This window comes from Panthera tigris, chromosome A1 (assembly GCF_018350195.1).
Source record: "Panthera tigris isolate Pti1 chromosome A1, P.tigris_Pti1_mat1.1, whole genome shotgun sequence".
NCBI lineage: Eukaryota > Metazoa > Chordata > Mammalia > Carnivora > Felidae > Panthera > Panthera tigris.
In genome coordinates this window covers 90,711,553-90,728,209 of record NC_056660.1, presented here as the reverse complement: position 1 = coordinate 90,728,209, position 16,657 = coordinate 90,711,553, and the positions used below count along the sequence as shown (strand labels likewise).

The following is a 16,657-nucleotide window of genomic DNA, read 5'->3' as shown; positions in this document are numbered from 1 at the left end:
GAGGGGCCAGCGGGCCCCATGTTTTGTGGGCTTTGACCGCCTGCCCAGACAAGGCCCGATGGGGGAGTTACTGTGTCCCAGCTGGCCCAGGCCCTTCCACACCCCTTCAAATCCCAGGCACTCCCTTGGCCTCCTCTGCTGAAAACTTGGCAGGAATCCTTGTGATTCCTGGAGGCAGGCCTGGGCTTGGAGCTAAGATGCCATGTCTGGGAGGGAGGCCCTCAGCAAACCGCTTGGCCTCCTGGACCTCAGCCACTTAACCTGCAGACTGAAGACCCCTGGGCTCTTGTGGGGCCATGGAGAGGGTCATCCCCACACCCCAGCACGGCTCTGAGTGAAGGCCACAGCCTTCTTTGAAGAGGCAAACCAGAGGGGCTTCTCTACATTTCAGACAGAGTACATTTCGCCTGCTTCAGGCCCACCCAGAGGTCTGTTTTCCCAGAGCTCAGGTCGGCTGGGACCCCTGTTCCCCGGCCCCATCCTGTGGCTTCGCCGTCTGTGCTACGTACTCCAGGAAAGTCTTGTGAAAGCTAGCTGGTGGCTGGAGCAGAGAGGCAGGGAGCAATGGACTCAGACCCCTTGCTCTCAAATAAACACTTCTAAGATCTGCCCTGTGCACCTGCACGTCGGTGTTCTCTGCCCTGACACCTGAGACCCGGCCTCCATGCCCCATCCACCCTGGGGCCTGGCTCAAGCTGTACCTGTGTTAGCATTCTCCCTCCAACTCACGGCCACCCCAGCGCCCTGCCAGGTGCTGCAGACACTAAGGCACCGGGGGCCGGGGGCACGGGCTCACTCACCGAGCTTCTTGGGGGAGCGTGTGAATGTGCCCTTGACCACTTTGCAGTGGGTGTTGTCCCCTCCGCACACGCCACACTTATCTTCCTGCTTGCTGGAGCCGATCACTCCGTCACAGCCCACCTTCTGCAGAGGAGGGGGGACAGTGCATACTTGAGAGCCCTCCCCACTTGGGCCCTGGGGCCTGATTTGCCACCTCTGAAGCTCAGGTCTGCACCTCCCTCAGCAGTTTCTGATGCAGAGGAAGGAGACCCTGTGTGCCCAGCCCCTCACTGCACCTCATTTGCTCATCTGCACAGTGTGACCTCAGAAGGCTCTTCACAGCCCAAACAGGGCCACCTCCCGAGGCTAGCCTGGCCTGGCAAGCTAGCCTCCATGTGAACATTTCTGTCCCAATGGCTGTCAGTCAGACCTGGCTTCTGCCCTTCTCACAGGGTGGCCATGCTCCCACCCAAAGCTCAGGCCTGTGTGCCCTGGCCTTCAAACTGCCCTGAGAACACAATGTCCCCTTTAGTCTATCTCCAGGGTATCTGGACAGGGGGTAACAAGAATTGGTGACAAAAATTTTGCCTCCATTCTTCCAACAAATCATCTCAACATTGCCCACACTCCAGTGTCAAAAATTATTCCACACTGAGCAGGGATGTTCCCTCACCCAGCACCACCTGGAAAAATAGTAACAAACTCAGGTTCTCTTACTCCACAGAGGTCTGGCAGCACACCATTCCTGGGGCCAGGGAAACTCCAGGGAAGGAGCTCCCACAGGACAGTGGCCCTGACATGCTTCCTGAGGCCACTTTCTCCTAGTTCAGCCAAGGAAGACAAGCTCTCCACTGAACTGGTCTGCTCCCTCTGCCTGTCTGAGCCACAGTATCACACGTTTCCCTCTTTGCCTAGGCTGCCAGGAAGCTCAGAGCCAATTTCCCCCTCAGGGTCATCCTACCACCTACCTCTGGAGAAACCCACTTCTCCCTCTGCTCTTCGATTTCTGACTTTTATCTTACAAGGCCCTTTAAGGACAGGGGCTCTAGACCACAGAGGGTTACAGAGCAGTGGTTCATGATCATTTTTGAAGGTGTGGCTAGATGTTAATGATCTTTGGTTTTATATCCAACAATGCCTCTGGAATAGTTTTTGGAAGTGAGCAAGGTGAAAAACAATCAATACAATGAACATGCTGGTTTTTATTTTAATGATTCCTGAGGGGGGAAAAATTAGCAAAGGAAGACAATGTGATCTACTGGGGGAGGGGTGGAGACCAGATGGAAACATGAGTCTTTACAGGTGCAGAAGCCTGAGCTGAGAGATTCACCTGCCATTTCTAGGTGTATGGTCTCAGGGGGCACACTGATCCAATTCAGAGTTTGTTTCCACATTTGTGACACGTCTGTGACACAGCCTGCAGGGGCTGTCACTGGGTGGAAGGAGTTGGTCCTTGCAAACAGTCACAGGCTGCCTTCCTCAGGGAAGGAGCAGGGGAGAGGAGAACCCTCTTTCAGGCCAGGATGATACACTCCCTGGAAGAAGGGTTGCCACAGCCTCTCACCTGAGGGGGTCACTGCTCAGTTTCCTACAGAATAAACCAGACGCAAAAAGCCTCAGAGACGTAGAGGCAAGTGGGTGCCAACGCAGATGTGCACCAGTGCCAGGAGCCAAGCAGCATTGGGAAGGCGATCTCCCAGACTCCCGGACTCGGAAGCCCATATGAGAACCAGCTCTGATCTAGAAGCTCTTTATTGGTTCACGTACTCTTTCTAAAAAGGCGTGCAGCCTGTGCACAACCCAATACACGAATTAGAAATTCAGCTGGTTAAAAAAAAAAAAAAAAAGAAAGAAAGAAAGAAAAGAAAAGAAATTCAGCTGGTTAGGGGCACCTGGGTGGCTCAGTCAGTTAAGTGTCTCACTCTTAGTTTTGGTTCAGGTCACGATCTCACGGTTCGTGGGTTCGAGCCCTGTGTCGGTCGGGCTCTGCACTGACAGCCTGCTTGGGATTCTCTCCCTCTCTCTCTGCCCCTCCCCAGCTCTCTCTCTCTCTCTCAAAATTGATAAATAAACTTAAAAAATTTTAGAAATTCAGCTGGTTGGAAGGGAAGGAGGCTATCTGGACAGAGGAAAAATGGAAGCAGCATGCTACATTTTAAAGGACTTGCTCCAACTGAGACTTTGTTCTGAGAGTCCCAGAAGGTGAGCAAAAGGAAAACAGAATAAATTTACTGCTTGATCTGTCAGAACTTGAGAGATATTAAAATGGCTTGTCTTTATCTGCTTAATTCTCAGACACATTTATTTCCCCATCTTTTGCTAGTTCTGAAACCAAGGTCTGTCTAATAATCACAGCAGACAGGACAAGGCCCTTGCCTGCCATCTAGAGGAGCAGTTTTGTGGGCACCTGCCAGTCGGCTCATCAGGTGGCACGACCACCAGGCCCAGGCGAGCGCCATCCCCGGCTCGGGGAGCCTCCATGTCTGACAAGTGTCCACAGACCTTCAGGAGACACTGTTTTAACATTCAGCGGTGTGAGCTAGCGGGGAGAATGACACGGGGACAGAGTAGAAAGGGTTAACAGAGTAGAAATGGCAAACGAAGACCACGGTCCTCATGTGGGCCTGAAATCTCGCTTGATATCCTACCAGGGTTAACCGCTCAGGCTGGGGATGGCTCATGTCTCTGAGTGGCTTTGTGAGGCTGCTGCCGGCTAAGTCCACGCCCAGAGAGGTCTCTCGGCTGGACGGTGCTTCGGTTCAAGACCGGGTGGGAGACACTGGTAGAGGTGCTGGGGTATCTGTCACACAGGGAGGGGCGCAGAGCTAACGAGGTGCTGTTTCCTCCCTCCCCATTTGTGATGAAATCCTATGTGTGAGTCATCAGATCAGGAAAGATGTTAGCTAATTCAATCTCTGCCTCTCTCAGTGCCATTTTTGGGTGACCTGTTCGGTAGCATGCTATTACTTTCTCAGGGTAACGGCCTACGCCCTTTATCAAAACAAAATGACCCCACGGGCCTCGCTTAATCCTTGATACTTTTTTCATTCCCTGCTCCGTGTGCGTGTGTGTGTGTGCGCACGCACGTACATCTTTATTCTCCTGACACGTCTTCTGCTGTCATTTCACTTTCCACCTTCCTGAGTCATTGCGTTTGGATATTCCCTAATTAACAGCATCCACTAGGATATTATTTTTTTTTTAATTTTTCTTTTTAACGTTTATTTACTTTTGAGACAGAGAGAGACAGAGGATGAATGGGGGAGGGTCAGAGAGAGAGAGGGAGACACAGAATCTGAAACAGGCTCCAGGCTCTGAGCTGTCAGCACAGAGCCCGACGCGGGGCCCGAACTCACGAGCCGTGAGATCATGACCTGAGCCGAAGTCGGACGCTTAACCGACTGAGCCACCCAGGCGCCCCTGGATATTATTTTTGACCCAGTATGAGATTCTTTCAGAAGAAGGGTTGCACATCCCCATGTATCGTGAGGACTCGGTATTTCATCTTACTGCTGCCCACGACTTTTGTGTGGTTCCAGTCCTTCTGTCTCCTTTGTTTTCTAACATTTGCAATATGATCATATACATATGTGGACATATATATATTTCAAGTGATGCAAAAATCTATCATCCTACTGTTATTCCTTCAAAATCTCCATTAATCGATGAAATACTTAAGTCTGTTCTTCGATTGTGCATGATGCTTATGGCTCATGTTAGTCATGTTTCTGAAATTCTTCTAACTGTGCTCTGACATCTTTAAGAACATGCTGGCTAGGAAGAGGCTGCCCCTCCCTCACGCTGATTCTTGGAAACAGCAAAGGGCTGGTGTGGGGGCACGCCTTTCATAGGTAAACCAACAATCCAGCAATCACTCCCTTTATCTGCCTCTCACGCACCAAGCTGATCCTTCCCCTGCCTGAAATCATCCTAAGGCCAGGCACCAAGAAACTAGGGACCACCCCTACACCCCGGAACCTACCTGGATTATTCATACTAATCCTCAACTGTCTCTCCTGCTCTGTCTTGCCTCTCCCAAGGAAGCACCAGTAAAAACTCTGGCTTAAGCTGCCCCCACTCCCTTCTACCTCCCGATCAAATCTGGTGCTTCCCCATGTGGCCCTGCATAGTTTCCCTCAGGAAACATAAGTAACACACTCTTCCTCAAAGGCTTGACCTCTCTGTGGGTCACTCAGTCACCTCCATTAATGAAAACCCTGTGGGAATTAAGGAGACACTGTTCTTTGTTTCTCAGGATTTGGCTTCACCACCTGAGCAGACTGTGAAGCCTGGCCGCCCAGCCGTTGCATCAGACAGGAGCCTCCTTTCCAGTGGGCTAAGGCGCCATGTGGGTGGAGAGAAGCCCTGGGCACAGGTCCAGTGGCCCCGTACCCTACCTCCTTGCTCTTCTGGCCTCACCCCCTTTGGCTGGGGTGCCTGTGGTATTCCACCAAGCTTTCTGCTGGAGACTTCTTTGTAGATCTCATCTCTCAGCAAGACAAGAAGGAAGTCAGCCTCTGTGACCCTACAGTCAGTTGTGCCTACTCAGTCCTACCTCCAGGATGTGCCTTGTTCCAGGCTGATTCTGACACTATGCACGCTTAGCCTCAGACCACCCAATAACCCCACAAAGCTGATACCCTGAGCTATGCCCGCCCCCCGCTGGCCTCACGGCCCTCACCTTGCACTCCCCACGCACACAGAGGCTGAAGGCGTCCTTGTAGGAGCAGCGTGTCCCATCGTGCACCATACGCTTCATGGACACCACCTCCCCGGTCTCCTTGGACTGGCAGTAGAGGTGACATCTCTCCTTGGCTGGAAGGGAAGCAGTGGGGTGTTGGTGAGGCAGGCTGGCTGCACCCCTCGCTTTCCTCACAGGTTTGCTCAAGAGAAGCACCATGCAATGGAGAAGCTCTCTCGAGGGTCTTCTTAGGATTCTGCCCCTGGGACTGGGGCAGAAAGCGAAAGGGGGCAGGTGGCTTCAACCCCCTTGGTGTGTCTGTCTTGGGGCCTTTGACCTTGGGCTATTGCATTTGGGAAGACCTTTTCCCAACAGAGCCAGGTTGATGTTGGCGCTGATCCCAGAGACTCTGACAGCCTTTCCCTCCAGACTGCATGCCCCCTTCAAGAGGGGGACCCTGTCTGCTCTGGCACCCACTCTCTGGACTGTATGAATTGGGCCTGTGGCAGGCGCTGGGCTGGGGTAACACACACATGGGTGATGGAGAGAGCACAGCAGGCCTGTGTCCGCCGCCCGCCCACCCCTGCCCAAGGCCCAGAAGGAACTGGAGCTGTAAGTTTAAAATGCCAGGACTGGCCCTGGCAGCTACGGCGGTCAGGGTGGGTTCCGCTGATAGCTTGGCATAGCCAGTGGCTTGCCCATGGTGGCATGAGCAGCACAGGACGGTGTGAGCTGTGCCCCACCAGTGCCCCGGACCCAGCAGCTGAGCACCCGCTGGCCCTGTCTCTGGGGGCTCACCATCCCGGTGCTCATGGGGCAGCCAGTGGTGCTGGGCGTCACCGTGCTCGAAGTACAGGTCCCACTGGCGGCACTGCTCCTCGCGGAAGTCAGCCAGGGTGTCAGGGCAGTCCTGGGGGTTGCACAGCTGGAAGTCATAGCCAAGGCCAGAGCAGGTGCGACCCCCGTTGGCTGGGCTGGGAAAGAAAGCGAAAGCCTTGCAGCTCGGTGCCACCAGGAGGAGAGGTAGAGTCTCAGGTGTGTGTGTGTGTGGGCGGGTGGGCAGCTCCACAGAGTGACGGGACCCAGCCCTGCCCTGTCACAGGAGCATTAGCTGGGCCCCAGGGCGCCTTCCCACCCCTCAGCTCCTGTCGCCATGACTATGAACCAACAGTGGGATGTTGACTGGCTAAGGTTCTGCCATTACTGGGACATTAATCTCAAGATGGAGGAGCTGGGGGAGTCTCCTTCACAGCCGGGCAGAATCGCGCACAAAACCAGAGAATCTGAAACCGCACAATTGCGCACGAGTTCTCAACAAGGGTCAGGCATGCAGTGGACACTGGGTTCACTGGCTTTCCTCCACCGCAGAGACTCTAAGCAGTGCTCATCCACAAAGCCTGGCCCCACGCATGGCAACGATCAGAAAAGGCTCTGGCTGTGGGCCAGCAGGTGCCTCTGGCAGGCGGGGTGATGGAGTGGGGCAGACCGCACCCCCAGAGGAGCTGGGGGCCTCAGGGCCGCCATCTGCCAGGCGTGCCAGGACCCGAGGTCCTACCTGAGACTCGGGCAAAGGTCATGCTCTGTGCATGTGGCGGGGTGGTAAGTGCAGCCACGTGCGGCACAGCAGAGTGGACAACAAAAGGGACTCCCCTAGGGCCCTCCTCGCATGCCACGTTCTGGAGGAAAGTCCATGGAAAGAATGATACAAGAAATGTGTGGGGAGAGAAACAAGAAACCTCAGTGTTGGATGGGGAGGGTGAAAAGGAGGAGAAGCTCTGAGATTCACACCAAGGCCACTGATGGGACCGCAGAGAAGGACACCAATGAGGGCATCACCGGGAGGGGTTGCAGGTGTGGGAAGCCAGTTCCCAGCGACTGTCTGGGAAACAGCAAGAAGGAGGCCTACTGACTCCAATGGAAACGGACGCTAACTTTGAACCAGAAAGTGAGCTGGAGAATTCAGGGGTGGTCGGGGAGGAAGACCAAGCAAAGAGTCAGATGCTAGACTGCCTGTGGTTTTGCAGTCACAAGTGGGGAGAGCCGGTGACAGAGAGGGACTGGGTCCAACGAGCAGGGCTGGCTGTGAACTGTGCAGGTGTCTTCACGCTGGCCCCAGTATTTAGGAAAGGCTGTGGAGCAGTGCAGGGAGCCACAAGGACAGACAGTCACCCTCTGGAGAATGCATGAAAGAGAGGCCTGTGGGGCCCATCTGAGGTGCTGACAAACAGGCTGTGTGGAGCCCAGGGGCTCTGAGGTGCTCTGGCCCCCCGCAGCTACCCGGGTCCCCCACTGATGGTGATGTAAACAGTTTTCATAGTTCCTGCCGAGGCATCCACGCTGTCTGACAGTCACTGATGTGGAGGGAGTGTTGGCACCAGGCAGGGGTTGGCTAATCTCCGGGCATGATAGCTTGTGTGAGCAGACAGCTCCTGTCACTGCTGCCCTGTCCCTTGCTGCCACCAAGGAGGCTGGGGCAGCCAGAGGGGTAAAAATTCCCTCGAGTGCCCAGATGGAGAAGGACAGAACGTGGAACCCCCCTCCCTAGCCTTGAGCCTGTGTGAGCTCCCCCCAGGGCCATGCCAGGGGACGGGAACTCTGCTGTCCTCACCCAGCACCCCAGGGCCTCTGAGGTTCTAACTTCCTGTCTTGTCAATCTTGAATCTCATCCCGAGGCAGGTATAGTAGCCTCAGGGGTGCTTGAAAGGAGCTGGGGATAGGGTACTTTGCACCTGACCAGGATGGGGCCTGAAGCCCTTGGGTAGGAGCTAGTCAGAAGCATGAGGTTTAGGGTTCTCCAAGCACCAGCTGGAGTGCCTGGCCCTAAGCACAGGTGACCCTGAGGTTTGGGCTTTTCCAATGCTGGACTCCAGGTCGTGGGTCCCTTCCTGACCAATGTGGACTTGACCCCTCTCCCCAGAGCCTAGATTGCTGTCCCCCTCTGGCACCCCAGGGGCCAATTCAGGGCCTGGCCAACCAGAGCAACCAGAAATGCTGCAGAGGCCAGAGTCTGGACGGGCCTCAGAGACCTGCAGGGCTTAGATTTGGGGGTCACAGGCTCCTTTGAGAAGATGATGTGAAGCCAGACACCTACCCCTGAGAAAAACACAGATGTACATAAAGTCATATGCAACTCCTGCTGAGACCATGGTGGAACCCAGAGAGGGGTGATGAGCCTAGGACTCAGGCTTAGGGTTTGGGGCCCACCCCCAAACATCGAGGGGGTCCAGGTGGGTGGAGGACGTGAGTGAAGATGGCTGAGTCTGGATGCTCCAGAAGCCATTCACCGCTAGCCTGTAGTTGGGCCTGGTGTTGCAATGAAAGCTGGAAGCTTTGAAAGTCTGAAAGCTGGAAATAAGATTCTCTCTCTTTTTTTTTTTTACGTGAAATTCCAGATTTGTTGTATTTTCAGGAGAATTGAGATCTTTAAAATACTGAAAAGGCCAAAGAAAGAGACAAAAGCCACATGTCCCCTGGCAGCAGCAGGGCCTCCCTGGGAAGACGGAAACCTGAGTGAACTGTTGTCTACGTGGAAGGGGGAGGGATTCAGCTCACATTACTGCATGTGCACCCACAATAAACCTACAAGGTAGGCTGCCTGAGGCCCGGGGCTCACTGATGCACCCCGAGCCTCACAGAGCTGCAGGAGCCCATGGGCACATCACCATGGGTGAGGCAAGGTGGAGGAGGGGTGGGGCGTGAATAAGGAAGGGCACAGACCTGAGAGATCTTCACAGAGTGGGGGTATAACGGGGGAGATTCAAGGACCCTGGTGGAGGACAACACAGCACAGGGCCTTGGGTCTGCATGGGAGGCAGGAGGAGGAGCCTGTTTGGGAGTGGGAGCTGGCAGACCCCAGGGGCAGCCTCCCTAGGCGATCTGCACCATACATGCCTGCAATGGCATGTCCCTGACCTTGCCTCTTGCCTGACTGCAGACAGCGGCTCCCCTGCTCAGGCTCCCAGCATCCTGGAGCCCGAGAGGGCCCTCCTCCTTATGCCCATTTCCCTGTCTCTATGATACCTTACTCCATGCCCTTGACCAAGAAGGGCAGAGGAAGCTGGTGTCTAGAAGAGGGTGTGGGCCAGGTTGGGGGAATGGCCCTTGGCCAGAGAATTGGAGACCAGGTTTCTAAGCCTCTAGGCCTGGCTCGGCCACTGCAGGCTGCATGACCTTCCCCTCTAGGAGTCTCTGCTTTGTCCCATGAATGGTGAGGAGGACACCCTCTGCACAAGTGGTGTGCAGCCATAGGAGCCCTGCAGGACAGGGTCAGCCAGGGAGGGGTCTTGGGGACCTCAGCTACCACACGGGAAGGCACGAAACAGCGCGGCCAACTCACTGTGGGTTGTCACACTGGCGGGTCCTGAACTTCACACCTGTGCCGCAGGTGCGTGAGCAGGAGCCGAACGGACTCCAGGCGCCCCAGTTGCCATCCCGTTTGAGAATGTCAGGCGTCAGCCAGATGCAGTGTCCTTTAAAGCAGTGCTGAAAGAAAGAAGGTCACTCCTATGACCCACCACTCCAGGGCCACTCAGACACCCCATACCTTTCTACCTGCAGTTCCTTTGAGATTGGTTTGGCTCTAGAGGTTCTGAGAGAGAGCAGACCCTACTCGCCCTAGAAAGTCAGAACCCCATCAGGAGGTGCAGCGAGGTGAAAGACACCCTCCTCCCCCCTGACCACCGCCTTGGTCTCCCAGCCATCCTCAACATCCTGTCCAGCCTGCTGTCCCCTCCGCCAGAGCCTGCCCCACACCATGTCCCCAGGTGAAGCCCACACCAGGCCCTTTCATAAAGATGCAACTGGCAGGTCAAGCCAGTGACTCCAGAGACATACAGGATCTACTTGTTTACGTACAAAAGGCAACTTCAAGGACATATAATGGAAATGAAGGTCAGTTGACAAGCTGACATGCTAAAAATTCAGGAATACAGTGAATAGAACACTTGAGCTCAGAGAACACAAATCCACAGCATGAATCTGGTCACACCACTCCCCAGCCTGCCACGGGGAAGACGCTTATGTAATTCAGGGCCATTTCAGGGAAAAAAATTACAAGATTTAAAATACTAAATCAGATAGGAAATGGAATACTGACTTAGGATAAGAAAAGCCATCACAAAAAGTTAAAAATTTAAAAGGGTCCAGTACCACAAACAACTGGAAGCAGAGAACAATGATTTTTTTTCAGATTCACTGACTGTCACAACTTTTCATAACTTTTCCTGCAATTCTTTTTAGTATTTTTTTTTGAGAGAGACAGAAACAGTGTGAGTGGGGGAGGGGCAAAGAGCAAGGGAGGGAGAGAATCCTAAGCAGGCTCCTCGTTGCCAGCACAGAGCCCCATGACAGAGCCCCCTGCGGGGCTCGAACTCAGGAAACCATGAGATCACGAACTGAGCTAAAACCAAGAGGCGGACACTTAACCCACACCCAGGCGCCTCCTTTTCCTGAAATTCTGACGGCACACTCGTCCATTCCCTCTTCACAGGACACCTGGACCGCAGGTTCGCGAACAGGAGCCGAACAGACCCCGGGCACCCCAGTTGTCGTCCAGTTTCAAGATGTCATTTTGTAGCGGAACTGTTTTCCGTATTGAGAATAGAAAGATAACGCAGCCATGCCTCAGCACACTTTTTCCGTGAGGGCCAGTAGCTACTTTGGCTGCATGATCTCAGTTGCAACTACTCAGCTCTGCCACTGGGGCATGAACACGGCTACCGACAACAGATGAGTGAATGGACTGTGTTCCGATAAAACTCTGTTTACAAAAACAGGCAGCAAACAGAAACATCTACAGTGGACCTGTGAGGAGCCAGGTGAACTCTCTCCTCAGTAGGATAACCACGTAACTGGTGAAAATCCTTTTTTGTTTTTTAACAACCACTCAAAGTATCTGGAGATTGTTCTAAAGTCGATACAACAAATAGAGAAATGTTTATTCAAGAATGTCTACTAGAGGCGCCTGGGTGGCTCAGTTGGTTGAGCGCCCCACTTCAGCTCAGGTCATGATCTCTCAGTTTGTGAGTTCAAGCCCCATGTGGGCTCTATGCTGACCGCTTGGAGCCTGGAGCCTGCTTCGGTTTCTGTGTTTCCCTCTCTCTCTGCCCCTCCCCCACTCACCTGTGTCTCTCTCATAAATAAATAAACATTAAAAAATTTAAAAATATTAAAAACAAAATAATGAAGGCCAGAGGCAGTGGTGTTAATCAAGGATGACCAGTAAAATTAGCTCTCAACAATAAAGGTGAAAAAAATATTCCCACACAAACAGCAACAAGGAGATTTCGTTGCTAGCAGCATTCCTCGTAAGAAAATGATAAAGGAAGTTATTCAAGCTGAAAGCAAATGGCACCAAAGAATAATTTAAATTCTAGAAGTTTCTAGAAGAAACACAGACTACCAAAACCAACTTAATAAGATATAGAAAATCAGAACAGATGAATAACAAGCAAAGAGGTTAAATTAGTGATTTAAAACTTCTCACAAATTATAGCCCAATCCCAGATGGTTTCTCTGGTAAATTCTACCAAACATTTAAAGAAAAATTAATACCAATCCTTTAAAAATTCTTCCAAAATATAGAAAAGGAAGAAATTTCCCTACTCATTCTCTGAGACTAGCATTAGTCTGATACCAAAATCAGACAAAGACCTTTATCTCTTATGAAAACAGATGGAAAAATCCTCAACAAAACCCTAGCAAACCAAATCTAACATCATATTAAAAGATTATACACCATGACCAAGTGACGTTTACCCAGGAACGCAGGTTTAACATCTGAAAATCAATCAATGTAATAAACCATATTAACAGAATAAAGAACAAACTGTATGATTGCTGCAAGACTCAAAAAAAGAAATCTGGCAATATCCAACATCCTTTCCTGAAAACACACACACACACACACACACACACACAGGACAAGGAGCAGAAGAGAATTTCCTCAATCTGCTAAAGGACATCGAGGAAATACACACAGCTAACATCATGCTTAATCATGAAGGGATGAATGCTTTCCCTGTGATCAGGAACAAGACTTCTACGGGAATTTACCACCGGCACGTTGGTTGGTAGGAGAGATGTAGGTATGGGAATGCAAGCTGGTGCAGCCACTCTGGAAACCAGTATGGAGGTTCCTCATTAAAACTGAAAACAGAACTACCCTACGACCCAGCAATTGCACTACTAGGTATTTATCCAAGGGATACAGGTATGGTGTTTCGAAGGGACACATGCACCCCAATGTTTATAGCAGCACTATCAACAATAGCCAAAGCATGGAAAGAGCCCAAATGTCCATCAATGGATGAATGGATAAAGAAGATGTGGTATATATATATATATATATATATATACACACAATGGAGTATTACTTGGCAATCAAAAAGAATGAAATCTTGCCTTTCGCAACTATGTGGATGGAACTGGAGGGTATCGTGCTAAGTGAAATTAGTCAGTCAGGGAAATACAAATATATGACTTCACTCACATGAGGACTTTAAGAGACCAAACAGATGAACATAAGGGAAGGGAAGCAAAAATAATGTGAAAACAGGGAGGGGAACAAAACATAAGAGACTCTTAGATATGGAGAACAAAAGAGGGTTACTGGAGGGGTTGTGGGAGGGGAGATGGGTTAAATGGGCAAGGGGCACTAAGGAATCTACTCCTGAAATCATTGTTGCACTATATGCTAGCTAATTTGGATGTAAATTATAAAAAATAAAATAAAAAAAAGACTTCTAATCAACATTGTACTGGAAGTTCTTGCCAGGACAAGTGGCCAAGAAAAAGAAACAAAAGACATCCAGACTGGAACAGAAGAAGTAAAACTATCTCTACTTGCAGATGACATGATCTTACATAAACTCCTAAAGAATCTGTTAAAAAACTATTAGATCCAATAAAGAAATTCAGCGAGATGGCAGGGCACAAGATCCATATAGAAAAATCAATTGTTATTTCCGTGAATTTTATTCTATGAATAAACTGAATGTGAAACTGAAAATCTATCTACAATAGCACCAAAAAGAAAAAAAAAACCTTAGTAATAAATGGAGTCAAAGAAGTGCAAAATATGTACACTGAAAACTACAAAACACTGTTGAAATAAAGATCCAAATAAAAAGAAAGACATCCCATTTTATGGGTCAGGCTGTTAGTATGTCGACACTCTAGATTCAATGTAATCCTATCAAAATCCCTACTGGAGTTTTGCAGAAATTGAGAAACTGCTCCTAAAATTGACATGGACATCCTCACCAACACTTGTTATTTCTTTATTTTTTTGGTTCTAGCCATTCTGACAGCTCAAAGGACTGGGAACAGCCAGAACAATCTTGAAAAAGAACAAAGTAGGGGCAACTGGATGGCTCTGTCAGTTGAGCATCAGACTTGGCTCAGGTCATGATCTCACGGCTCATGAGTTTGAGCCCCGCATCGGGTTCACTGCTATCAGTGTGGAGCCTGCTTCAGATCTTCTGTACCTGCCACCCTCTATCCCTTCCCCACTTGTACTCTTCTCTCTCAAAAATAAATAAATCTTTAGGAAAAACAAAAGAAAAAGAACAAAGTAGGATGACTCATGCTTCCCTACTTCAAAGCTTAATACAAAACTACAGTAATCAAGACCATGTGCCCCTCCCATAAGGAAAGACAAATCTATTGATGCAACAGAATGCATACTCCAGAAATGAGCCCTTACATGTGGTCAGTTGGTTTTCAACAAGGATGACAAGATGATTCAATGGAAAGAGAAAAGTCTCTTTGATAATGGTGCTGAGAAGACTGGAAATCCACACTCAGAGAAGGATGAAATTGGATCCCTATCTCACACCTCACACAAAAAAATCAGCTGAAAATGGATCATAAACCTAAATGTGAGGACTGTACTCCGAATACAACACAGAAATACATCTTCTTGACCTAACGGCAATGATTTCTTAGATACAACGCTAGAAGCACAGGCAACAAAAGAAAAAAAAAAAAAAAACGATACATTGGACCTCACCAATATTGAAACCTTTTGTGCATCAAATGATACTGTCATGAAATTGAAAAGACAACCCATAAAATGGGAGAAAATGCTTGCAAATGATCCATCTGATAACCCCAATACGGGACTTGTATCCAGAATATATAAAGAACTCCTATAACTCAATAATAGAAAGATGAATAACTCAATTAGAAAATATTCAGAGGAAATGAACAGACATCTATCCCCCCAAAAGAAACACACACATATATGTGTGTGTATGTTTGTGTGTGTGTATATATATATATGAACAGCCACTAAGCACATGGTGAAAAGATGCTCAACATTACTAGGGAAATCAAAACCACAGTGAGGGGGCGCCTGGGTGGCTCAGTCCATTAAGCGTCTGACTCTTGATTTCGGCTTAGGTCATGATCTCATGGTTTGTGGGTTGGAGCCCTGCATCAGGCTCTGTGCTGAGTGTGGAGCCTGCTTGGGATTCCCTCTCTCTCGCTCTGTCTCTCCCTCTGCCCCTTCCCCACTCATGCAAGCATGCACATGCTCTTACTCTCTAAAAAACAAAACAAAACAAAAAACCACAACAAAGTAACACTTCACATCCACATCCAAGAAAAACACAGAGTACAACAAGTTCCAGGGAGGATGTGGAGAAATCAGAACCCTCACGACAATGCTAGCTCAAATGTAAAAAAAGTGTAGCTGCTTTGGGAACTGGTCTGGCAGTTTTGCAAAACGTGAGACAGAGAGCTGCGGTAAGATTCAACAATTCCACTCCCAGGTACGTATCCAAGAAAAGCGACGCATCTACCCATAACTCATACAGGAACGTTCATAGCAGCATTTCTCATAAAAGCTGAAAAGCAGAAAAAATTCAGATGCCCATCGAATGATAAATGGATAAATAAAACACAGTGTTATCTCCACAATGGATTATTAGCCACTAAAAGGTATAAAGTACGGACACACACTACAACATAGATAGACGCTACAAGCGGATGAGTCTTAGGAATGCTATACTATTAAAGAAAGCCAGGAACAAAGGACACATATTATATGAGTCCATTTATAAGAAATGTCCCGAAGAGGCAAATCTACACAGACAGAAAGTAGATTAGTGATTGCTCAGGACTGTGGTGGAGGCTGAGTGGAGAGGATTGAACCAGAGAGACTGCTAACACTAGTACGCGGCTTCTTTGGGGAGTGACAACAATATTCTAAAATTTGATCGTGGTGAAAGTTGCACAACTCTGTGAATATACAGAAAACCATGAACTGGTGATTTTAAATGTGAATCACATCTTAATGAAGCTGTTGGTGGGGGAGGGGAGGAAACCAGGTGGCAGGAAGCATGGGTCTGTGTGTGACAGCTTGCTAATCCTGGTTTGAGCAGGTTGAGGGAAATATTTTATTTTTTTTTAAAGTTTATTTATTTATTTTGAGGTGGGGAGGGGCAGAGAGAAAGGGACAGAGAGAATCTCAAACTGGCTCTGTGCTGTCAGTGCTGAGCCCCAGGTGGGGCTCGATGTCATGAACCGTGAGGCCGTGACCTGAGCAGAAATCAAGAGTCCTGACACTTACCTGACTGAGCTACCCAGCTCCCCTTCATTTTTAAATTATTGATAATTTAGATAAGCTATTGGTGGTGTAATGGGAACACTGAGATGATCAAATATGGAGACGCTGCTATCCAGTTTGTTTTCTGATATGGATTTCAGGGCATTTCAAGTTTTCTCTCTCAGAGCCTGATTTTAAACGCTCTCTGAATTGGGAACACTCAGTAACAGTTCCTGTTGACATTCTTACTTATTGCAGGGGTAATATTCTGAGCTTCATGTTGTCTTTGATGTTGTCAACATTTCATGTCAAGTCAGAAAGAAGTTTAAATGCTTTTCCAATGTGCTCATCAAATTCACCCCTCTTCATTAACTGAATCCAGTTAATGTCAAACATTTCAACAGCCTGTCTGTTCCTTCGCTTTGATATTTATCTCTTCCTCCTAATGAATGGCTGCTTTGGGTTTGATCTGAAAACTTTTCTCGTTACAATTAAATTTTTGTGTTAAAAAAATTTTTTTTTAACATTTATTTATTTTTGAGAGAAAGCGACAGTGTGAACGGGACAGAGAGAGAGGGAGACACAGAATCGGAAGCAGGCTCCAGGCTCTACACTGTCAGCACAGAGCCCAATGTGGGGCTCGAACC

At 49.4% G+C, this 16,657-nt stretch overlaps 1 protein-coding gene across 1 annotated transcript in view; it reads right to left on the bottom strand.

Moving 5' to 3' along the window:
- ADAMTS2 (ADAM metallopeptidase with thrombospondin type 1 motif 2) overlaps nucleotides 1-16,657 on the bottom strand; it is a 153,841-nt gene that overhangs the window by 19,466 nt on the left and 117,718 nt on the right. The window contains exons 9-12 of the mRNA XM_042999277.1: nucleotides 9,798-9,943; nucleotides 6,260-6,435; nucleotides 5,462-5,595; nucleotides 801-924 (exon numbers count right to left, since the gene is read on the bottom strand). Of these exons, the coding sequence (XP_042855211.1) occupies nucleotides 801-924; nucleotides 5,462-5,595; nucleotides 6,260-6,435; nucleotides 9,798-9,943 (580 nt within the window). The remainder of the gene's footprint in view (nucleotides 1-800; nucleotides 925-5,461; nucleotides 5,596-6,259; nucleotides 6,436-9,797; nucleotides 9,944-16,657) is intronic.